Source organism: Tinamus guttatus, unplaced genomic scaffold, assembly GCF_059628265.1.
Source record: "Tinamus guttatus ecotype Peru unplaced genomic scaffold, ASM5962826v1 Tinamus_guttatus_pri_ptg000451l, whole genome shotgun sequence".
Taxonomy (NCBI): Eukaryota; Metazoa; Chordata; class Aves; order Tinamiformes; family Tinamidae; genus Tinamus; species Tinamus guttatus.
Window position 1 is genome coordinate 261,966 of NW_028288985.1, and position 25,681 is coordinate 287,646.

Genomic DNA, 25,681 nt, shown 5'->3' on the forward strand with positions numbered 1-25,681 from the left:
TCTTCAGTCAATTTAAATTTTTCAGGTCTGTGACTTACTATAAGATATTATCACATAGGTATCTAATGGATTTTTTTTGATATTGTGTAAACTGAGGGATCAATTTTATTCAACAGAGAATTCAAGCATTTGGTCCAAAAACAAACACAGCAGCAAATCAAAAGCAGTAGAAACAACTTGTTCAGCAAACTAAGACAGTCAAGGATAAAGTTGTACTCTTAACATTTTCAGGGATATTGCAGATCATCCTCCTGTCAGTTTGGATAAACTCATTTCTTGTTCTTCACATCTTTATTCTAGAGAATGTCTACTGGGAGTATTCTGTGCTGCCTTCTCTCATAGTTGAAAGTTCATTTCATTAACGTCACTGCTCTTGAAATTATTGTTCATGCTCTGACAGGATGTCTACTCATAAGTAACGCAGTCTTGCTAGACTTACTCTGAGTTATTTTTTGTAGTGCAGGATTGCACTAACAAATGTAAAGTAAGTGTACTTTAAATGAATATATATTGAGAAAATCTTTCTGGAAAACAAATAAAACAAAAAAGCAACTCCCCCCCACCTTGTTCATGAAATAACATCATACTGCTAACTTAGGAAAATGTATCAAATTATTTCATCAAATACATCAAGATAGATGAAATTACTTTAACACTTTTACCTTTTTTTTTTTTTTTTTTTTTTTTTTTTTTAATCCAGATGGAAACTTGATTTACAATTGAATGGATGAATCAGTTTGGATTTGTTCCAAAGAAAGAAGTCTTTTTTGTTGTTTTTTAGAGGACTCACCTACCTTGTCCTCTTTTTTCTTTGTTTTCTTTTTGAAAGCTTTGGAAAGTCAGTCTGCCTCAAAGAAATGCTTTTAGAGAACAGGAAGCGAGCTGGCTTAGTCTCATGACTTTTGAGAGTCTTTCCAAGCTCTACCATGTATCAAAAAGGCCAAGTTGAGTGGAGTGTTTACTGCTATCAGTGTTTCTGTTTCCAGCTTATGGGGTTTTGGATGATCCGAAGTGAATTTACAGAGATTAGTGAAACCTCTCAATTTATTACTTCTATGAGATTTTGAAGCTGTTCGCTAAAGTGTCTGACATCTACTTTAAAAAATTTTCTAGCCAAAATCTCTTCTGAGTAACTAAAACACATTTAATATATCTTTAATGCTGTTTAATGACTAGATATGGGTATAATTAATCACTTACCACTGAATCTAGTTAACTATGTAAGGTAAAACTGCTTGGAAGTGTATGCAAGTATAATCTCTGCTGCTTTCTCTTCTTTGCTGACCCTATTTTCCTGAATGTCACCAATTAAAAAAGCTGGCACCAGGAAGGCACCCCAGTTGCATTCCAGTTATTTATTGCTTGCTTCCCCTGCTTTCTCTTGTGCAATTCAGTTTTTGGCATACTGCACTCGCTCTTCAGTAGGAGTTGAATCTGAGATGGATTCAGAACTGGAGCTCACACACTCAGTGCCTATTACTGTTTCTGCAACGTTGCATATATTCTATATGCAAACAGGTCAAATATTCCTTCTCTTTGAGAAATACCTTCTTGATCAGGTTCCTTTCTTGATAATTTTTTCAGTAGATGGTAAAGAAGAAATTGCACTCAAAAAAAGATGAAATGTATGCTTACAGCACATATAGAGAATGTGGTTATAGGTTATAATGAAAAAAAAAAGTCAGTAGAAGTAATATGAGCTTTTTAATCACTTATTTCTGGTAACCAGAATATCTGTCAGATAAAAGCAAAAGCATTAGTGCTGCCTAAAGCAGTCTTTGAAGATACAAGATGCTATCTGAGTGACATAAGTTACTCAAATGGGAGTTCAGACTGCTTTGGTCAAAAAGGGAGTTTAAGGCCCTCAATTACACTTCAGCAGGCAGCTTACACATCCATTTTGTCCATTTACTGTGCCCAGTATTTTTGAGATTTCCTCTTGCTCATTCTGTTACGTGCCTATTTGAGTTCTAGATAGGGGAATTGTTTTTGATCAAAGTTGTGAAATTGGGTCAAATATTTGTGAATTCATGGTTCAAATGGTATGAAAAGATTCTGTGTCCTCTTCGGTAAATAGTGAAAAATCTGCAAGTGAGACTTCGTGTTAGTACTCCTATGGAATGCAAAATCACTTCAGATTTATATCAGACTGTTTTATGAATCTTTAAAACGTATAGCAACTGTTCTGTCAGGAGTACCTAGTAATCATAGAGTTTGTGCATGGTACTGACTGCTTAAGCATCAAACTTGCTTTCACATGTATCAGTACTAACAGCCTAAATATCTGGGTCTGTGATATTATGATGGTGTCTTATAAAGAGTTTTAGAAAGCTAAAAATTGTTCTAGGCCTAATGCCAAAGTCCTGCCCAAAGTTGCCTGGATTTTAAATGTAAGCTAATGTTTTCACTTCAGTTTTCTTCAAGACTGTTACAACTGTGGCAGAGCCTGTTGTAGAAGCTAGTTTGAGAAAATCTAAACTAGATAAAATTAAAGACTAATATTCTGACTAATACATAAAATCAGAATGGTTAGCAAATATGTTCTCTGGGTTTCCTCAGATAGGTTTCTTACTGCATAAAAGCGTAATATAAATTAACCCTATCATAGCATAGCCTTCTCAGTGATTTTCCTCCTGCAGTCTTCCAAATCTACAAATTTTGAGAAACAATAGCTCAGCTCTTTGTCCATAACTTTCTAAAACATTTCTTTTCTTCAGCATATACTTCCAGATGAGGTGTCTTTTTTGTAATAGCATCTGTTCAGCAGTTAGCATTTAGGGAAGAATACTGCTGATAAATCAGGAGCAGAGTACTGAGCCACCAAAAATGGAATCCATGTGTGCAGTCTGCATCAGCCATCTCCTTTCCTCACTGGAATTTTAGGCCTCAGGTGTTCTGCACAACTGAAGGCATCAGTTCAAGTCAGCTCTTGGTGCTCGGACAATGTGGGGATGCTTTTTCCTTGGAGAAATTTATGGCCAGGAGACATTGCCAGTGAAACATAAAATGGTCTCAAGTACATTGAGTATCATGTGCACATAACTTATGGAAGCAGGGGGTCTGTGTCCATGTTAAGCAGAGTTTAGATAGAAATATCATTAGAATTATAATTTCTTATCCATTAATGATTCCCCCTCCCCCCTCTTTTTTAAGCTTTGCTGTGGAGCTCCTCTGTGATAAGATGGAAGCTGCTCTTACAGACATTAATTGGGGCATCTGACATAGCTGAGCACTGGCCGCATTCCTCCAGGGAGAACACGGCTGATCAGGAAGATAGAACACAGTTCAGCTAGATTGGTCATAACACACGTCCTTAAATCATTATTTCTGAATGCTTACCTAGGTTGCCACAGCAAATGTGAAGAGCTGGTTTACTTAAGAGTTAGTATCCAATACCTGAGTGATAATGGGAGTAATTCAACTAATTCTTCTAAAAAAGGGAGAGCGATTTCTAAGTTTAATACAGGAAGAAAACTATTTCTTCGTCTTTGAAGGGACAAAGAGCTTTATTGCTTTTATAATAGTGTATTTTATAGCGTTTAAATGTGAAAAGGGCATTTTAAGTGTTGGAAAAAGCAATGTTTCCATTGCATTTTTTTAGTATTGCTTTCATGCAATTCATAAATGATTTTAACAAGGAGTTAGATATTTGATTTGAAAAATCAAATGATCTTATTATATTCTGAAATTTCAGACTTGCTTATTTTTTCCTCTTACAGTAAATGCTGTCTTTTCAAAATGACAGATATTATAACTTGAAAAAATAAGCTCTTTGTCGACAAGATCTGTGGCTACATATGTGCATCAGCAAGTTGCTTGTCTTGTTTACTAGCACATGATTGATTGTAAACCCCTCCCCAAGCAGGAATATAAAATCATTTGTTTTTCTTTCGTGTACGTCTGAACTGCACAAAATTGATCAGCTTAGTTTAAGCGAGTCACTTCACCCAGTGAGCCGTTTGCATTCTGATATGTGTGTGTGAGTATATGGATGCAAAAATGTATTTTTGCTAGTTAACAGAAATCTAGATCTCTGGTGTCTGGATAGTAGGCAATTTGAATGAGAAACTCTTAACTGCAGGATGTGATAAGAGTTTTGAAAACTAAAGTAGTTTTGAAACAATTTTCCTGTGAGACATCTTAAAGTTAATTGCTGAATTTCAGTGTTTCACATTACAACATACAGCAATAGCTTTGCCTATATCAGGGTTTTTTAAAATTTAAAGATAATAAATGATGACTAATATACACCATCTGGCTGGAAGGGGGTGTGTGGAATTTCTTCCTGAGCAATGGAGTTTCTGCTAAGATGGTTTAGTTAAAATAAGGAAGCAGGAGTGTTGTCTTTTCAGAGAAAAAAAAATTCTAATGATCATGCTGAAACCCAATGGCTAAAGGTAGACTTGGTTTGGTACTATTATACAGAATGTCAAAAAATAGATATATCTGTTGTATTCAGTATCAAAACAGCTCTCATCAGTCTTTTCCATGTTGACAGAAGTGTCAGTTATACCTTGCAGGAATCGGATCCTACCTCTGCAGAATAAAGAGAAAGGACCCTGCTCTCTGTGGAATGAAGTCAGTCAACAAGCTTCAATTAATTTATTCAGAGATAGAATTAGCTCTGCCTCTCTGTTGAATATAAATTTTCTTTTTAGAGTTCAGTCATTTTTTTTTTAATGGTCCCCTATGTTTTCTGTCAGAATCAAGTATTTGCTTAAAGACCTTTTCAATGTGAACAGAGTAAGAATGTGCAGGTGTGGCTTTACCCATTGTAAAGACAGGTAAAAAAGTAGATAAGTATATATCTCAAACTGTTAAAACAGTTTTCTGTGTATATTCTTACTTAACCTGTTACTGCTTAGTTCATTTTACTGCAAACCTTCCTCTTCAGCCTTTTTGGTAATACTGAAATGGGATGGTAGATTCAGTGGGACATATCTACGTTTGAGAGGAGAAGATTGATGTCTGTACTGACTGGCAAGAAGCTGCAGAGTGTCTGAGGACTGCCAGTACCTTCTTGAGGGGGAGCAGGTTGTCAACTTTGCAGTTTGTCTTAGAACATCTGTTGGCTGCCCACTTACTAAACAGTCTGTGAGCAAAGCACAGCCTGTACTTTGGATACTGTTATTAGCGACTGGGCCAAATCATTCCTCCTGCCTCTGCAAAAAAGGCAAGCCACGATTTAAAAAAAAAAAAAAAAAAAAAAAAAAAAAAAAAAGGCATGAGAAAAACAATGAAAAAGATGAAAGGAAGAAGAGAGCAATGATGGACTAGAGGAAGAAAGAAAGAAAAAGCATAGTGTGGAAAATAATAGGTTTCCTTGGTTGCAGACATGCAGGCAGATAATAATTTAATAATTTCTGGATTCCTTTATTTGAAGACTTCCTCGGAAATCTGCCTCTTGAATTGCCATGGGGCACTTTTTTCTTTTTCTTTTTTTCTTTTTTTTTCTTTTTCTTTTTTTCTTTTTCTTTTTTCTTTTTCTTTTTTCTTTTTCTTTTTTCTTTTTCTTTTTTTTCTTTTTCTTTTTTTTCTTTTTCTTTTTTTTCTTTTTCTTTTTTTCTTTTTTTCTTTTTCTTTTTTTCTTTTTCTTTTTTTTTCTTTTTCTTTTTTTCTTTTTCTTTTTTTCTTTTTCTTTTTTTCTTTTTCTTTTTTTCTTTTTCTTTTTTTCTTTTTCTTTTTTTCTTTTTCTTTTTTTCTTTTTCTTTTTTTTCTTTTTTTTCTTTTTCTTTTTCTTTTTTTCTTTTTCTTTTTTTTCTTTTTTTTCTTTTTCTTTTTCTTTTTTTCTTTTTTTTCTTTTTCTTAAGCATCTATTCCTTGCGAGATTGGTTCAGCTAGCAGCCTATATCTGTGATTCTGTCTTTTAACCATTATGAATGTACATACCTATGGGAAATTCTGGAAACAGGGTATACGGTTGCTTTACCATGGGAAACAATGATGGGTGAAAACTTTTCCATCCTTTCACAGAAGAGATGGAAATTTTGGCAGAATTCAGCCCTGATGTGTAGACATCAGGGCTTTTGATTGTTGCCTGTGTAGTGGATATAGGTAACTGTACTCATACTGTTGGCCATTAGAAGGCAGGGAGATATCCTAGTGAAAGGAACTGGCATTTGTTCCAAAGGAGAGCAGTGGTGGGATGTAACGTGTGCAATGTGTTAGCAGGACACTGGACAGGATGGCCGTGAGGTCGTCTTGGCCCAGAAGGACCTATTCAATCCTATGTTCCTATCATGCGAAACAGTTGTTCAGATTTGCATATATTAAAAATCCTCATCTTTTTTGTTTCACCTTTTCTTTTACTACTGTGATAACTGATATGCATTTTGCCTGCAGCAAATGCCAGCTATAATATTTTTGTGTTTTTTTATGTTGTCTTAAATTGTTTATCTTTCTGTATTCGAGTCACAGACTTAGTTATATGCGGAGACACAGAAATAGCCCTTCTTGTGGAAGGCATCCATAGTTGTACTTACTTGAATTCCAGCATTTCTACATTTTGTTTCTCAGGATTTGTAGTAACTCATATTATTATAACCTCCTTGGTCCCCTATAGCCCAAGACCTCTGATGTCTCTCAGTGCACAAGTTGCTCACATTGCTTCTGTTTGTTCCCTTTCCTCCTATTGTCCAGGAGTCATTCCAGTTTGGTGATAAGTTGATAGTTAAATGGAAGGGATGATTTTGAAATTTGGAAAAGGCAGGTGAATGGAACTGAAATGAACAGATGAGATGAGATCCGGGGACCGTGCTTTGTACTAGGGAGAAACAGCATCTCTCACCCAGTTGTCATATGTTGGAGCAAGGGCCTTCGTTGGGAGTACATAGTTTCTTGACAACTTATGCCACTTATTAAATGCACTAATGTGAGATTTGGGTGGGGCGGTAACCAACACCTGATGGCCTTTTCATAAGAAAAGAAACCTCACGTTCCAAATGCGGACATGCACAGGATCTTTCCTGTAAACTGTGAATGGTCAAGGTTCTTTATTTGGTTTTGTCTGATAGTGCAAATGCTGTGTAACAAATCTATAGCAGATACCTAGTTTTGTGTGTTACTTGAGTCTATGATTGTAATTCTCACTGAGCAGTTTAAATTCCAAATAATCAACGTGGTATTTGATTAGTGAAATAGCATCCATGAATTCCTAAACAATTATATATATATATAAAAATATATATACACACACACATATATAAATATACATATTTCTACATATATGCTAAAAGACTGTCTTGCGTAATATTTGCAAAGTAACTGCTCTAATATGCTCTAATATTTGCATAGCAACAGATAACTAAGCAAAATATTATGCAGGCTGTGAAATGATGATTTCTGAAGGTAAAAAGAAATGCATTAACTGATCTATTTTGATAGCAATGCTTTTTTACAATTTATCAAAATTCAAAAGTGTTATAGAGGAAGCCACAAAAGTACATCATCTAGCTAGCTATGAAAAGAGCTTCTACATATAACTCTAAGATTTGAATATTAGTAAAATAAAGAAACTAAGTGTTTGGAGGAAAAAAAAACGCTGATGCAAATGTGATAAATTATACAAGCTGATGTTGCTACCTTGCACCTTCAACTGTACTAGGATTATCTAAAGAAATTCTTGTGTTGTACAAGGAGGAAGAAATCAATATGAAATTGTATGTCAGGACAAAAAGGTTGAAAGAAAGTGTAAAATTAAAAACAAAGTAGAGCTAGAAAATATTTTGCTTTTGGAAGTTCCTTAGTGTTTGATGACACTGATTCCAGCTCAAATGTAGCTCTTGAAATCTACGTGGGACCATGTGCTTAAGTGCAGGTACAGTATATTTACCTGTTTGCAGAAACAGAGCCTTTCTCTCAAGGAATGTGAAAACAGGAAAATTATCATGTAATTATAACCTTGTCAGTAAAACTATTGTTAAATGTTACTCAATTAAAACTCATAAAACAAACTAGAATGATGTACTATATCTTCTTAATCCTGATCAATATGCCTGCTTGTTTACAAGAAATTCTAATTAGAAATATGGTTATTACATTGCTTCCTTTTTCATTGCATTTTTCTTGTCTTTTACAGGAAAAAGTAGAATATGCCTTCCTGATAATTTTTACAGTTGAAACATTTTTGAAGATTATAGCATACGGATTATTATTACACCCCAACGCATATGTAAGAAATGGATGGAATTTATTGGATTTTGTAATAGTAGTAGTAGGGTAAGTAACATATTTCATAATGAAAAGATCTCAAAACCTTCTTCACCAAATGGTAGATATAGGTCTTTTTGGCTAGAGCATAGAATATAAGGGAAGAATTCAAAATCAAGTCCTAGGAGCTTTCAGGCTATAGGTGCTGTGGGCCATATTGCATTGGCTTTGTCAGAAGTTCCCAGTGACTTCTTCTGCCCCCCCCCCCCCCCAAAAAAAAAAAAAAAAAAAAAAACACGCCAGCAAGATGGATGTTCTCCAGATTTTGTCCTTTGAATATTTTTCTCCTGAGTGTTCCCTGATGATCCCTTTTGTCTTTCTTTATGAATAAAGGTTTATTTTGTTAGATCCAGGCAATGTTAGGTCCCCTTTTTTCCTGTGCTTATAGTGAAGGTGGTGCAGAGTTCGGTTATTTTACATAGAGCTCTGGAAAAAACCACAGGCTGTGGAGGAGAATGGTCTGCGGAGAGCGAGTGGGACCGAGCGCTTCCTTGACCTTCCTGAGGTCTGACGTATAAGCTCAAGGCTTGCCTGGAGAAGAATTTATGCTAAAAATGCGCTGCACTGTTTTTTGTTGGCTGTTTTTTTTGTTTTCTTCTTCTCATCTCTGAACAACAGAATGAAGCCTGGAGGTTTTGTCCTGTTCCTCTGAGGAGGGGCTGCGCAGGCCTTATGCAGGTCATGGAAGCATGAGGAGTGCAATGTGCTGCCCTTGTACTGTGAATGTGCTTGTGATCCATGAAGCAGCTGGCTGTTTGTGCCAACAACTTTGGTTCAGTTACTGTGCTTGTTGACTACAACATCCTACCTTTAGCTATTAAGAGAATTAATCTTACGTATAGATTGTAATTCTGTAAATATGAAGGAGATAATATTGAAACAAGTATTTTACAGTACTGTAATGCTTAGTTAAAAGATTTTGGATGTCTAATGGAATGTATTATTGATAGATAGTACATCCAGGACATTCTCTACAAGTAACTTTTGTGTTGTGGTTGACTTGCTGAGAAGACTTTGGCACATAATGTGCCATTCTAACTTTATTTTTAAAATCAAGCTGTAGCTAGAAAGGACCAGGAATTTGAGAGTTTACTGCCCTTAACATGTCATTATATTAGGAAGGTAGAGAAAAGATACAAATTAAAGAAATTTATAGTAAAGCGTTATTAAATTTTGTGAAGTTTTATAAAATGTGTGAATGCCTAATTTATAAAAAATTAATTCTGAGATAGTAAAAGTTACCAAGAAGGTAGCATATAGGCTAGTTGCTTGGCAGTCAAGCAGTTCTTATCCAGGATAAAATTTGTACATAAATAGGTCCTTCATCGGGTCAAGTCATTCTCAACAGATTGGACTCTGTGCCTGAAGGGGAAGCTTGGTGGGTAGGTGTAGAGAGCACAAACAAAAGCTCTTTTCTCTTGCCAGGCAGTCACTTGAATTGACCTCTTACTTTTTGTCAAGTGACCATGGAGTTGCCATAACCCTGGAGCAGTCTAATTAACATGACCTCTATCCTTGGCTCTGTCCTAAATACATGATAACTAAAAAATTTCTGTTAACTCATAAAGCAGACATTATTAGAGGCTGAATTTAGTTATATGGAAAGCTTATGAAATGCTTGCACTGAATCCATAGAAAATAGAAAAAAGACTGTGTTTTATCAGATACTCAAAATACCACACTAAGATTTAAATCTTAGCTTAAGAGAGCAGTTTTGGAGCATGAATTATATTCTTGGCTGTCATCAGTCTGACTTGGAAGACAAGTGGTCCCTTTCTAAGGCACTGACTCAGTTCTATGATCAATATTCTTGCTCCTGCACTGGACTCTTTTAAGATAATTAGTAGAAAAACACATAAGCAAGTAAGCAAGCATGGATCCGTTTAATTAATCTGGAAGAGAAGGCCCAGTTCTGGATCTGATTCTATTTGACTAGTGTCAGTGTGAAATTTTATTGTGTATTTTTATAGCTTCAAAAGGGCTGCCATGAGGCCCTATACTCAGCATGGTAGATAAAATTTGCTTTGTGGGCTTTCTCAGCAGAAACTTAACAGAAATTGGCAAGTACTGCTCCCCGCCCCCCCCCCCCAAAAAAAAAAAAAAAAAAAACCAACAACAATACAAAAGGCAAGGCTCTGGACACTCTTAATGGATTTGTGGAGTTAGCATCAAATGACAGAGCTGTAGATGGAGCTGGGCATGTCATGCTTTTTTCTCCTTTGTCACATCTCTCTAAAACCAGTCAGAACATGAGTTACTTAAGGAACCTACCAAGTGCCTGGGCCTGCATTCTTTGCCACATCATTTTCATTGATTCCCGTGAAACAGTAAGAGACTAAAAGGGATGCTTTCACAGCCCTTTTCTATACCTGTAGCCCATTAATTCTCTCAATGATGTTTGGACTGACAGCCTGAAAGTGGTTTCTCTTAATTCAGGATTGACTCAGAAGTCTGTTAGGTGATGTCTGCCTTTAGAACATGAACAGTCACTCTGAACTCATTGAGAAGGCTCATTTTTTTTAGAATTATGGTTCTGTTAAGTTAAGCTGTTGAATCAGGACCCGAAGAAGTAAATGCCAGGATTTCTCCAGCTACAACAGTAGGTGGGTTGCTGGACCGGTGTTCCTTCTGAGAGCCCTATCATTCTCCTTCCTTGTGGCTTCACTTCATTCTGGAGGAGAATGAGAAGGAATGATGATGATGGGAATTGACTGACTCAGATTGACTGCTTACTGGGGAAGAGGAAAGCCTTCAATAATCTACCTTGGGCACACTTTGAAAGGCTGCATGATTTCTAGCAACTCTGTCATGTTAGATATTCTATAACCAGAGTTGTGCAAATCTTTCTTGACAAAATCAAAAACTTGTATCTTTCAAGAGTCCTTTACAAGTATAAAGCACATGGTAACATCATCAATTTTTGACTTCATAATCCTTTCACTAAAAGTTCATTTTTACAAGTTAAGAAATATGTATCTGCAAGCTATAAGAGGCTGTTTGCCAAGGATAAAATAGTCAAAGCAGTTTGAATGGTCCAGACCTGCAGTCTTAAAACCATGCTACTTGAAATGCAGATCCTAAAATAAAATAAAACCCAAGATTATTTGAAATTTAACTGCTTGGGTCACTTTGAATTCCTGTTAAAAGTGAGAAAGAAAAATAAAATTCTTGTCTTCCAACTGTTTTAAATGAATGACTGGCTCATTTCTTCAGTCAAGAAATGCAATATATTAAGTGACTCATCTAGGAATATTTTTATCCTCAAAGCTGTTATGAGTAAGAGATCTTTTGGACTTTATTAAAAGTTGGACTCTAATTATTTTTAATATATTCAGTTTTTGCTGACTATGTTTTAAATATTGAACTGTGGCGACACTTGGAGTTCATATATTCCATATAAATTAAAACAGATGGTTGCTTGTGATTATCAATTTCATGTTCTAAAGAGGAAGGCTAATTCTCCAAACCTTACATTTGAAATGCTTGAACAAAGAGAAGTGGCAAAGTAACTTCATGTATTTAAAAATAGAAGAGACTGTGTACTAGCAGAATACTAATTTATTGGATACTGTGTGATCATCCCTCTCTGATGGGATTAGAAATTCCTGTACTTCATATCTCTTCCTGTTATGATTTAAAGCCTCAAGTATATGTGTCATTTTCACAGATGAAGAACATATAAGAATTATCTGCTGTTCAGGTAACTTACTAGTATCTTTGATTGCATGATAGATGCATGATAATGACCTTTCTCTTCATTTCCTTTTCTAGATTATTTAGTGTAATTTTGGAACAATTAACCAAAGAAACAGAAGGTGGCAGTCATTCAGGTGGCAAACCTGGTGGCTTTGATGTCAAAGCCCTAAGAGCCTTTCGTGTATTGCGACCTCTCCGGCTTGTATCAGGAGTGCCCAGTAAGCTCTTCTCTATTTAATTCAATTGGAATTCACACTATAACGATTTAAATTATTAAACATTCTTGTTCCAGGCACGAGCATAAATGTAATACTATCAAGCTGGTTGTTGTTCTGTGGTTATGCAGATAAAGTGAGTTTCAAGATGAATGGTATCCTTTTTCATCTCAGACTGGGGATTGTGAATTCATTCGGTGTATGATCTTCTTTCACAGTTCAGTAAGCAGACAAGGGAATGCACTTGATTTTTTGGAAGCTTTACGTAAAAGTAAATTGCATGTTAAAATGCATGTGCACCAGAAAATTCAAATTCAGATTTTATTTTTCACCAAAAATCCTGGAGATATAAAGGTGTAGGTGGTCCTAAAACAGTTTATATGTTGGTAAGTATATGCCAAAGCACATTACACATTTCATATTTGATAGCCCCTTTTGATACCACATAAATGCTTTCTGTTAATCTTGATATATCCAACAGATAAATTAAGAAACCTGAAAAGTAGAGCAATACTATTTTAAAAAAAGCAATCGAGTTTTCTATTTTTTTCTATTTTATTTCCATGCATTATTAATTACTGACATTATTTGTGCTGAACAAGTTCTTCATGGCTTACAGTTCAGCTCTTTTCAATAGATTTTGAGAGAAGAATCTTAACCCTGTGTGTATTACATCTATCTACTATGTGGAAATGGTTGTGATAGAAGGAAGCTTTCTCATGAAAAGCCAGGAAGGAAATAAATGTTTTTGAAAAAAAAAAGCCATTTTTTATTGTTGCTGTTAACATAATTAGTCTGGGATTTACTACTTTAGTAAGAATAAAAAATAACTAGATTTGTAATTAAGGGGAGAAGATGAGAAAACATGTTAGTCTGAAAAATGTGAAGAATAAATAACTAAAGTGTAAGTTTATTTAGCTTAAAGATGTATTTTCCCATGCAGCAAGATTCTAGATGTCTTTCCAGGTGAAAGATACAATTCTGCATTTGTGTAAGTGTACCTATTCTCTGGACTTGTAAGAAAGTCACAGTTGTAGCACATGGCTTTTAAAGGTCATATGAAATAACCTGCAGCCACACACTGACTATAACCTCTTTCTTTAATTAAAAAAACAAACAAAACCAAAACACCTTCCTCCCCATTTCTCAGACACATTTCAAGCATTGTCATCTTCCACATAAGCCTTATTTAACTGAGGAAATAATTAAGTTTTGATATGCGTAAGTACGAAAGATTTTTTGATCAATATGAGACAAGGCATTGAAGTCTTGTTCATACCTTGTGTCTTTTTTTTTCTTCCAGGTTTACAAGTTGTCTTGAACTCCATTATAAAAGCCATGGTCCCCCTGCTCCATATTGCCCTTTTGGTATTGTTTGTAATCATAATCTATGCTATTATAGGATTGGAACTTTTTATTGGAAAAATGCACAAATCTTGTTTTCTTATTGATTCAGGTAAGTCATGATGCTGCTAACTATGCTAAGGACTTAATTCTTTCCTCTTTCAAGTCACAATGATGCAACCAAAGCATTTGGTTTCTGAGTTTCAAAGGACTGAAATGTTGTGAGGGAGAGGCCTTATTCGAAGGGTAAGGCTAGCTTCATTATAGCTAAACTTGAAATGAATGGACTAAAGGTAGGCATTAGCCTAGGACCCTTTCATGGTGAAAGGAAGGAATATGTTAATTTGAGGTGTAATGAAGGGAAGAAAGAGCAGTGAAAACAAAGTGAACAGCCAGGGAGGATTCTAAAGTAATTGTTATATTGTATTATTACAACTGTAATCATATTTCTTTTTACTGTTTAACTACTTGAAGTATTTTGTGTTCTGATTTTTTTTTCCACACATAAGAGTTAATTCACAAAAACTTGAGTTCTGAGTGTGCGTGCGTGTTTGTGTCCTTGTCAATTTTCAGATATACTAGTTGAAGAAGACCCAGCACCTTGTGCATTCTCAGGGAATGGACGTCAGTGTGTCATGAATGGCACTGAATGTAAGGGTGGATGGGTTGGACCAAACGGAGGCATAACCAACTTTGATAACTTTGCATTTGCAATGCTGACTGTATTCCAGTGCATAACCATGGAAGGATGGACTGATGTGTTATACTGGGTAAGTAACCTCATAAAACATTGAGCTTTGGCTGTTCTTAAATAAGCTTCAATGCTCAGATGAGAAATAAACTATTAACACCATAAACAAGAAATCTTGGTGAGTTTTGCAGTAAAGGAGCCCAGCTGCCTTATTTTTCCAGTCACATCATCTTAGTGGATTCCTCAGGCTAAAAAGACCCTTTAGAAACAAATTATTCACTGCTTACTTGGTATGTGATTTTTTTCATGTGTGTGTTTTTGCCTATTCCATTTGGATAAATATAATATTATATTTATGTCCTTCGAACCAGCATGTTTCATGCAAGCCTACAGTTCTTAAGTATGTCTTTTCTGATTAAGCTTAAGAGCTGTCTTTTTACAAAATTTTTGTAAAATATTTCACAACATTAACATAAATTAGACCCAGACGAGCTCTCAGCTGTCATTGCTTGCCTTGAGAACCAAAAAATATTTGTTAAACACAGAAACAAAAAAGCTCATAAGCTTTGTAAGCCCCACATTGTTTCCATGGGAGTGGCAAAAGATATTCAAAGGCTTCTGCTGCTTGTGTAAGCCCCTACCTTTAAATACTACTTTAGCATCAAGGTATGAGGCTGCCATGATCTTGCAACATAGCTGGAGTGGGAAACCACAGATATCCATCTTCATTTTATAAATATGAAATAGAGAAAAAGAACACATAGACTTTTAAAGGTGCACCTAAATAGGCGCTTTGGCTAGCTGCGTTCCAGTCAAAGGGCATTAGGTGCCTATGTGTGTATTTAAGCACTTATATATCTGATGTGACTTGTCCAAGTGCATACTGGAAGTCTAGGCCAGAATCAAAAATTGAACCGCAAAACTCTGGATTTCTGATTTTCCTAATATAATTGCAGAAAATTAGTGTGAGTATTTTGTACTTCTTAGTACTCAGCAGTAAGTCTTTGCAGCAATCAGGGCCTTATAGCAAATATAACTCTAATGGTTTGAATACTGGAAAATTATTATGAAAGAAGAAAACTGCTTAACTTCCCTATAAGGAAACTGTTAAAAAGGGATGAGCTATCGCAAGATTGGTGAAGTTTCTATCAGCATCACCCCAGAAAGACCAAGTACTCTGGTAATTGTCACAGTCAAACTATTTTGAAAGAAAGCTCAAAACTGAAAAAACTGCACACCTGAATTATTTCATGTATTTCTCTTTAGTAACTTCCCAAAGTCATTTTAGGTGCAAAGATACCAATATTCATTCAATTTCAATAATGCTGTAAGGTAATGCAAGTCAGATATCCTACCTACTTTTGAATCTCTCTTAACATACATTTCTATAATTAAGTTATGGACCTGGATTCTTTCAGTAGTTTGCCCATTGTCAAGTTGACTTCATTGGACAGGAGAAACGATGTTTTACATCCCTTGAAGTAAATTTAGCTTCCTCCCTTCAATCCCTTGAAGTAAATTTAGCAGTTGTTAGCTAGTTAAAGGAAAGATTTAGTTTCAGTAATAAAATATTAAGAATATATCAGATTTTAATAAAACAGTTGAAGAACCAAAGGAAGCCTTATATATGTGTATATATAGATATGTGCACACGTATATTATACATATACACACCCACAAGTGTAAGGCTTTTGTGTTATCTCCCCTACGTTGCATTAGAAATTGTTGATGAGACCCATAGAGGATGAGCTTTAAGCAAAATATAAACGCAAATACTAGAAATGGCACAAGATTCTTATTTCCATTAGTTCACTATGTGAACAGTAAAATAAGCTATGTAGGCTTGCCTTGCTAGCAGGTGTAAGCTGAGTGGGTGAAATATGTGCAATATTTTGTGTCTTGTTATGTGGCATTCTGCTAGCAAGAATGACAGCTGAAAGTGACAGCTTCCAGGAGCTCTCACTAGCGCAGCTCCTTAGCACCTGGCCAGCAACAGTAAACTCTGCTTCAGAATTCCCCAAACTTCAGTACTGATCTTCCTCTTCTGAACACCCAGTATGGACTGCAGACCTGATCCTGCTACTGCTGGGCATCCTTTGGATTCTGGTGACTGCATTGGACATTCTGCTACCTGCCAATTTGCATCCAATTCCCATGTGTCTGGCCACTTCTTTAATCTATCAGCAACCCACAGCCTAGTGTGTAGTACATACTTCATCTATTGAAAAATCTGAATTTTATTGGCAAATTCTGGACTTGCAATATGAGGTTAAGGGTTAGTGTCCTTGCTGTTCTCACCAGCCAGTGCAGCATATGTATTCCAGAGGAATGCAATATGTTTGTGGATGCACATCTGTGCATCTCCATTTATATCAGGCCCCTGTTGGCTCCCAGTCAGATCGCTGTCTGTTTGCTCTCTAGCTCCAGCTGCAGCCCTGTGCCGTTAGCTTTGGAGCCCAGTGCAGCCCTTGTGCTGGCAACACGGCAGCTCCCCTGTACCTGAGCACTTTAACATTCTAGCTCACATGCTAAAGCTGAGAGGTTAGTGGTCTTTGCCTCCTCTTCAATTTACCTTAGCACTCAAAAATTACAAAATCTATTAGAGTATTAAATTATTTTTCTCTGTAGTGGTGGTAGTTATGTACATGCTAACTATTGTAGCTTAAAGTAGAGGCTGCCTCTTGTGAGAGTCAAGCTGCTTGGCATGACAGATCATTAGCAGAGATGCAGTTATACTAGCAGCTAATGCCTTTCTAAGTCACTGTCATTCCCCTGAAAGCACCAGTCAGGTTTATCTAGTGATTTTTTAGGGCAGAAGAGGGGTGGGGGGATGCACCCTCAGGCTTGCATTGCCAGGTAATGGAACATGCTGTCTTAGATGCTCTTGCCTATTAATGCAAATACTATTTTTTTAACAAGATATTCTCTCAAGGATGCATACTAGAAGTATACCATTCCTTAAGAGAAATGACTGACTTAATTTTTTTTTTTCAAAATATCAATAATCAAGAAATCAAATGATCATGACACTTTTTAGTATGTTCTGTGCTTAAGAATCTTGAAGGACAGCCTACTAAAAAGAATTGTTAGGGAATATAATACACTTGAAAGAACAAACAAATATTTTGCAAATATATCTCATAAGACCACCCTCTGACTGTGCACAAAGTGTACTGTCAGCCCATAAGCAAATTCTTCAGACAGCATTTGAGGCATTATCCAAATTGTCGTCAGGTGATAAGCAGGAATCTCTTATGAAAAAAAAAATCAAAAAACTACAACTAACACTCTAATAAGCACCAAAATTCTAAAATCTTGAATTGAATGATCTAGAGATAGATTGAGCTAAGTGATATTAGAGAGCTCCAGGAAGGAATGGCTGCTTATTGAATCCAAACTGTACTTGTCAGCAAGGAATTTCAGCTTGTATTCCGACAGAAGACAAAGGATGCTTGGCAGTCCCTTGCCCTTGTGTAGATTAGCTGCAAATCTTCAATAGACAACATGAAGATATTTGAGGGAATATGCTGGGGAAATCTTACAAAATTTTGATTTCTGTATGCATTTGCTGGTTATGTAGTGAGACTAGCTTTAATTCTTCTCTGGGTATCTGTCATCATGGCTCCCAGGTCATCTAAGGGAGTCTCGAGTGAAACAAGGCAGTTCATCCCCAAAGGCACTGCTGTGCTCGCTGCGTTGTACTCCCAGCCTTTGATGACTAAGTAACCAGAAATTTAACACACGATATCCAGCTAGAGAAAGAGCAATAGAAATTCTGGATGACAGTATATTGCATAAATCACGCTTAAGAGCCATGAACTTGATTTTTTTGAATTTTGGGTGTTGATCACTTGAATTCAATTTCATGTTAAAATGTAGCTTAAAAGAAGCACCTCTAAGGTAATGATTTGGACCAAACTTTCCTTTTTTTTTTTTTATTCATCTTTCAGAAATAAATGATTATATGCTATAGTAGCTAACAGCAGTTAAAAATGATTGAAAGATCTGTTTGGGTAGATAAAAGCAAATTAATAAAACTGAAGCCATTTCTTACAAGATTAACTTGAAGGGCTCATCTCTGTGTGTATTATACAGAACATGACATATTAAGTGTGTTTACTGATGATGGAGGCCAAGTTGAAAGTTGACCAGTTATGAGGCTGTAGTTACTGTAAACAAATTTTTCCACTTCTTCAGGGGTTGTATTTCTCTTTAGCTAGCCTTAATGCTCCAGCCATAGAGTTGTTTTACTAATTGCCGATGAGCTGAGATGCTTAACAGAGCAGTGATCCAAGAGTTCACACACAACTAGTGCATATCTGGGCATGTTTCTATGTCAGAAGAAGAATAAAAGTGAGCCTGGCGAACCAGGAGAGCGCCAGGGAATTTATGCTGCAACTCCAGAACCCACAGAAGAATGAAGATAAAAGCACATGTTTTTACAAACCAGTCTGGAGGCTGCTATGCTTCAAGCACAGCCCCTTTTAAGCCTGCTTTAAGTTAACTCCACTTCAGCCAAGAATATATCAGGACACAATCTTTGAAGCTAGCAGACTTTGAAAAGCTGCCTGGTATGCTGTAAAATGAATAGAATGAATAGTTTGTGATCTAAGGGTTTGTTAATCTACAGTGCAGACTTGAAAGAAAAAAAAAAGCAGTAAAGCAGGATCACTCTAATTTCACAGAACACTGATTTCTGAAGGACCCCTCAAGAGACTGAGTTTGTAATTCTTAGTCATTTTAAGATGTTGCCAGAGATGTCCTTTCACTCCTGTGAAACAAAATTAAATGATATGAAAAATACTCATTTTGTCTTTCCTAGCATCTAACCTGTTGTTTGGTGACATAACATGCAAACTAAGAAATGGAATTAAAACATTAAATTTGGAAAAGACACAGAGAAGGGCAAGAGGGATGGCACATAGGAACGTGTTTGCGATAGGCATTAGAGATGTAGTACATCAATGAGCCAGGGCTGGTGGGATTTTTGCAAGGCTTTTGGTTTGAGGATTTGAGACTTCATATGTGCAAGACAATTTAGTTTTATTTATAACATATTTTAAGGAGTTTTATTGTTTTATGCTTCTTAGTTACAACTTACAATGGATCTAGAATTTGTTTCCATTTAATTTCTTATTCTGTACTTCAGGTGAGAAGTTAGCATTAATCTTTTCAACTGAAATGCCTTGTTTCTGAGGAGAAAGATCTTTCTGTGGTCACATACTAATTAAACTGCTTCCATTCTCAATCAGAAGATAAACTGATTTCTTTAATCTTTCTGTAGTTGATATTTATGGAAAATACCTCTTAGTATCCCTGAAATTAATATTAAAGTTTTCCAAATGGATATGGCTTCTTTTTACACTATCACCTCCCTGGTATTACTGTAATGAAAATATTATTCATAGTACAATGCATTATTTGATTAGAATTTAAGTATCTAGATTGGAGTAGTAAATATCTCCAGCTTATTTTTCACACAAACATTCCATTGTAGGGTTGGATAGTGGAAACTTGATGTCCTTTTAAATTGAAGGCAATGATTCTTGTCTTTCCAAAAGGCTGTAGCCCTACTCCACTTGAATTTCTCCCAAAATACAATTTCATTGAAATTGAGGGGAAAACATCCAAATCAAATACACATTTTTAGTTTTTTGGCTTTTTCCTGCAAGTCTACTAACTGTAGATTACTTCTCCATGCCTCTGTAAATTACCAAGGCCTTGTAATAGATGATATACATAGGGATTATTTTAAAAGAAACATGAAGACTGTGTATTAACCATCTTTTTTAGTGCTTGGAAATACCAGTTTAGTGTAAAATAGTGGGTGTCATGGCAGCTCACCATGGAAGGAAAGTATCTGTGGGCCTTAACCTGCAAAGACTTAATGCGTGTACTTGTATCATCATGTATATAAAGAAGTATTGTTTGTCAGATGTTTGCTCCCGTATTTACAGTGGGACTGTATGTTCTAACAGAGCTGTTAAGGACTGAAGTTGAACTTGATTCATGTGTTTACAAAAATAAAAGTAGAATTGCAAACTCGAGATGCAACATACAGATATACAGTGACTTTCACAGAAGAGGAAAAAGCTCGTCCAACCTTGTCTCAAAATAATATATCGAGTCTGTAATCCTCACATCATTTTTAGGTCTGCTGAATTTCCTGGCTAAAAAACAGCTTTAGAAGAATCTAATGCCAACTTGCCCATGTAATGAAAAAAAAAAAAAAAAAGCCAGAATAATTCCCCTCTCATAAGAGAAATGTCCAAGAGATTACAAGTCAAAAGTGACTGGTAACTTATGAAATGCCTTTCATACACCAACCGTCTTCTGTGCTTCAAAATTTCTCTCTCCTTTTTTTTTCCCTCTTTCCTGAATAGGGCTTTTTAGATTTCTCTGTATGTTTCTTAAATCCCTGATATGTGTAATGAGCTTCTAAGAATTGACAGTGGAAAATGTCTTTATATAAGTTGTGCGAGTGTATAATAATATACTTAAAGATCACTCATTTTAATCTTATATAAAATATGCCAGGGACAACTTTATTTTGGTATAATTTTGGTTCAGAAATTTTTCTGGAATATTGACTTGTATCCACTATATTTCTAAAAATTGATTTTAGTTTTTCATTTGCATTCATGTTTTTGTACAAATGAATTCTCATGTTTCTGTTGTGATTAGTAAACTAACTGCATACAAATTTAGTATTTCAGGAAAAAATTATTGAAGTTTTGGTTACAGAAAAAATAGTATTACTTGTACTGTTGAGATATATTTCTGCCACTTCTCAAAGGATCATTCATATAGCTATGTAATCTAAAATTCTAAAATTTCAGTATACGCTGTGTCATTTAATTGAACAATATTTCAAATTCAGCTATTTTACTAGAAGGTAAAGAGCAGAATTGTTGCTGTGCTTATTTATGTTTGTATTTTTAATCTGAATGCTACGTTGCCTCATTTGTTTTCCTTTTAGGACATTTATTAGGAACACAAAGTAAATGTCGTCAGTGCCTTTGCTTATATTGTTCTTTAATGAATACTGAAGGAATGCGTAGAACGCTATCTCACCTGAATGATTAAATTATTTTTTCTCTGACTCTTCATTACTATTACTACAGTGATCTACTCTATAAGATCATCTTATTTCTTGCAGATGAATGATGCTATGGGATTTGAATTGCCATGGGTGTATTTTGTCAGTCTCGTCATCTTTGGGTCATTTTTCGTACTAAATCTTGTTCTTGGTGTATTGAGCGGGTAAGCATACACCTTTTTCATCATGAAGGCAGAGTCCTGAATACAGTTGCCATGAACACACAGGTTATCTTATACAGGTGAGACTTCAGTTGTGATGACATTTCTTAATGAAACTCATTTTCTTCCTCCTATAATTAAAACAGAAACAGTTTTCTGTAGCTTTCATGAGAATAACAGATAAATGCCAAAATCTTTTAAATATACACATATTTAGCATATATTCTTCGTGTCTACAATTGTGGCAAAATGATGAAAAAGACAGGTAATTCTGCTGTACTTAAATATGTTAATTTGTATCTTCTGTTATGAGGCATTACATATGCAACTTAGTCTGGTAAGTAAAGAAATTAAATGACAGTGATTTTAGGAATGAAGTAAGCCAAAAGTTTCAATGTTGAAACCTACGTGATCTGGCAGCTGCAAAAAGGACTCTGCTGTTTAATGAATGACTGTATCATAACTTATTTCCTTACATTTTACAGGTAAATGATGCAATAGGATGTGAATGGCCATGGATCTATTTTGTTAGTCTTATCATCCTTGGCTCATTTTTCGTACTTAACCTGGTTCTTGGTGTACTTAGTGGGTAAGCAGTTGAGTTAACATTGTGCCTGCTACTGCTATTTGTGAGACGGCCTCTGCATTTACTCCAGCTTCTCAGTGATGGCTTTTCTGCATGCACTTGAGATTTTTATGTCATCTTACCGATGTTTGCTCTTTTGACTGAACCGTGTGATCCTAGTGCCTGTATCCGTCTGACATCACATTCACCATGCTTGCCAAAAATTGTCCTTAGAGACACTACTCTTCTCATTGTTTAATATTCTAGCAGGGAGAAACATAAAGCACTCAGTGTGAGATGGATGGCACCTCTACGAACATTCCCCACTTTAGTTATAGGTCAATGTCCTTTACTGAAAGCTCAACTTACACTTTTGTACATAGATAAGGCAGAGCGTTATTTGTATTTACTGCTCATGTATCAAAATATTTTTAAAGAGTGTTTCAAGGCCTTACAGAGAAAGTGTGACTGGGATACCATGAGACAAATTGTACAGTGTTTCCCATACTGCTGAGCTGGCTACTGTTGGCTCCAATTGATTAAAGTAGGAGCTAAGATGACTTAAACTGGCGAGCAGATGTATTGATCAGTAATCAAGTGACAGTGCAATACACTTGTCAGCGGCAGAAGTTGTCACAGCAGTTTCACTCCAGCCAAGAGCCGAACTGATGGCAGTTGTAGCTGTACATCGCGACTTAGAACTGTAATTTAGGGCAACAATTTGCAAGCTTTTATTTTTACATAATCCGTTTTGAGGTCTTGGCTATTTCCTTTGCCTTTTCCTGGTTACTCATTTTGGATTTAGCTTCAGTTTGTGGTAAAGATATTTTCTGATAAATAACAAAAAAATCCTGCAAGCATTTGAGGCCTTAACAGAAAATGCTATGAGTTATGAAACATTTGACATTGCTGTAGCAACCTTAGAGTATCTGTGCCGCCTTTGCAACCAACAGAAAAACCTCTCTTGCTTGCAATAAAAGCAGCCTTACAGCTGATGGTGTCATCAAACTGCTGATAAGGGTGCACAGCCCTTTCAGGGCTTTGCCCTGTCTTGGAGTGAAACCTGTTATAATGTCTTATTCTATTCTGGGGAACCAGGCAATCAGAAACAAAATTTTCAAGTGCTGATAAGATAACTATATTAAGGAGGCATTTTTATCTAATAAGAGGCTCTACAGTGTGTTTTTTTGACTCACAAGTCATTTATCTTTTATTATTATTACTCTTAGGACACCAGGTAAATTATGGTCTTTGGTTACCTTATTGTCAGAATTACTTTCCAAATAGAATGTTTAAAAGCAGAGAGAGAGATTGCTAAGAACACTGCTGATTTATGGATTTAAACTTTCTTCTGCAACCAGCATCCACCCTGTAAAGGCCTATTTACACAGTTAAATTAGCTTTATTTTATATATGGGCAAATATGCGTATTGTTGCAAAATAATGGTCCAGTTTTCGTGTCTAAAACTACACTGAACGAAAAGATCAACAAGGTTGGTTGCTGTCTAGTTTATCTCTGTAGTTTTGATCCTGTCTCCTAACATAGTCATTTGACTAGATATCCCACTGAAGTCACCAGAGAGTTAGATTTTCACAGTTCGTTTTGCCTGACACTTAAGCAGGTTATAGGCAGCAATTAATTTTTTTCCTGTTGCTGCGAAGGTGTGGGAAAAGTTGGCTAAGTATTTCCCTTCTTTCTTCCATGGCTCAAATTAATAGCTCTTGGTTGCCTTTTTTTTTTTTTTTTAAATAAAAGAAAGCAACTGGGGGGAAGGGGGTAATTCCAGTTTTTATGTTTGGAGGCGCACATTCATTTCCTCCAGTGAAATCTTAGAAATTTAGAGAGATCCTCATATATATATATATATAATATTTAAAATATTTTAAAGGATTTCCAATATTATAATACTTTAGTTAGATGTTTTGACTGCATAGTGTCTGTTTTTTAATCACATGTTTTTAAGAGCCATTTTTACACGTACAAACAGACATTACAGTAGAGGTTTTGAATGCATTCTTTCACGGTTGCGTTATATTTAGTGATCCACAGGTCTTGAATTGAATTTTAGGGCATCAGTGCTGGTACTATTTTGAGAACTTTCCCTTGTTCCCATTTTCTCAAATTCATCAAGCAAAATTTATTGAAATATGGAGCTATTCTACAGCCACTGCTATAATGCAAAGCAGGAGGTGCTTGTTTATCCTTTGATTCCATTCTGTGGATGAGAAATGACCACTGATTTCTAAATATTGCTTGATTCATAAATCCGGATCTTTCTCTTTTGAGTCGTTGCCCACTTGCTATCAATTTTCAGTGAACTTGAAAGGTGGTGGCAGGTATCATGTGATCTCTCCTGAAATTAATTTTCTTGCACATTGTCATGGAACTACAGTGTCATTTTAGCACTTGGAAAACTTGTGGGATGTCAGAATCAGTGCTTGTCCCAAACATGTGAGAGGGCCTTCCCAATATCCAGTTTGTGATTTCTGTCTTGAGGGGAAAATGATGCAAGTGAAATGGATTGTTCATGATAAATAGTGATAAATACCACCAATGATTGCAACTGAACACGTAGAAGAAAGGAAAAGATAATTTTCCTCTAAGACAGCTATTGTACTATGCTAAAGTTTGGTACACAAGGAAAGAAAATGTTCTGGCCTACTTGTTTGAAACTGTCAGGGGCCAGTATGGAATGCTGTTACACTGATTTATTTTGATCACTGAATGTCTTTATATATAAATTCTAAATGTTTTCCACATGAATTCTGTTTAGACAAACTGTCTAAATTCTACATCTGAAAACTTGTGCTAGTTAATGTGTTGGTATTGTCATAAAGCTTTTTTGTTTTTTTTTTTTTGATTCTGAACAAGGCATAGAATGTATAACACATGCATTCTTTGCTTTTATTTAAAAGCTGTTAACTTCTACATTTTATGCTTTTCAAACCATATCATGAAACTTGATTCATGGTAAATTGACAAAGCAAGTCAAATTTTACTAAACAAATTAAAGTCTGAGGATGCAAAAGTGTGCCAGCTTACCTGAAAAGCATGTCTGTGCATACAGATTTTGGAAGTAGAATCTGAATGCTTAATATACACCTTTTTCCTATGACAATAATATTTCTTGTAGTGTTACCTTATGCTGCATATGTTTGAATCTGTCTGCTGTTTTGATCTGTTTGCTGTTTTAAAATATTCATTCTCTTTGCACTCCTGTGGTACTCTGTGGCTGTCTGCCCCTTTGTATTTCTGTACTGCCTCCTGTGCATTGCATGTTTGATATATTTTATAGTGCATTGATGATTTGGGAGATCTTTTATCTTACATTTAGCCCTTTCTGAAGGTGAGTATTTTCTGGTGATCAGTGATGTCAGTCCCAGTGATGCTAGTTTTGTCTGTGTTAGGAGATATTCATAAAAATTCAGTTCATATCTTTAGTAGTAGATGTGTAAAATAACAGAAATAATGTTTGTGTGGAATCTGTATCTAGTAAATATTCTAATTTTAGATGGAAGTTGACAGGTTTTTTTTCTTCTAAATATTCCATTTATTAACAAGGATGAGGAAAATTGATGGACTAAAGATTTTATCAGTATAAACTGTTTTCAAGGAATTCACCTTATTCAAAATATTACATTTTTAAATTTTCATATTAAACACTCATTCACGTTATTCTCAAAGTGAATTCTGAAGTTTAA

General features: G+C 35.6%; 1 protein-coding gene across 2 annotated transcripts in view; it reads left to right on the forward strand.

Annotated features, from left to right (window-relative positions):
- Window positions 1–25,681, forward strand: part of CACNA1D (calcium voltage-gated channel subunit alpha1 D) — a 156,205-nt gene that overhangs the window by 46,514 nt on the left and 84,010 nt on the right. For both annotated transcript variants that reach the window (XM_088532046.1, XM_088532047.1), the window contains exons 4-8: window positions 8,078–8,217; window positions 11,980–12,122; window positions 13,423–13,575; window positions 14,037–14,233; window positions 21,900–22,003. In XM_088532046.1, the coding sequence (XP_088388172.1) occupies window positions 8,078–8,217; window positions 11,980–12,122; window positions 13,423–13,575; window positions 14,037–14,233; window positions 21,900–22,003 (737 nt within the window). The remainder of the gene's footprint in view (window positions 1–8,077; window positions 8,218–11,979; window positions 12,123–13,422; window positions 13,576–14,036; window positions 14,234–21,899; window positions 22,004–25,681) is intronic.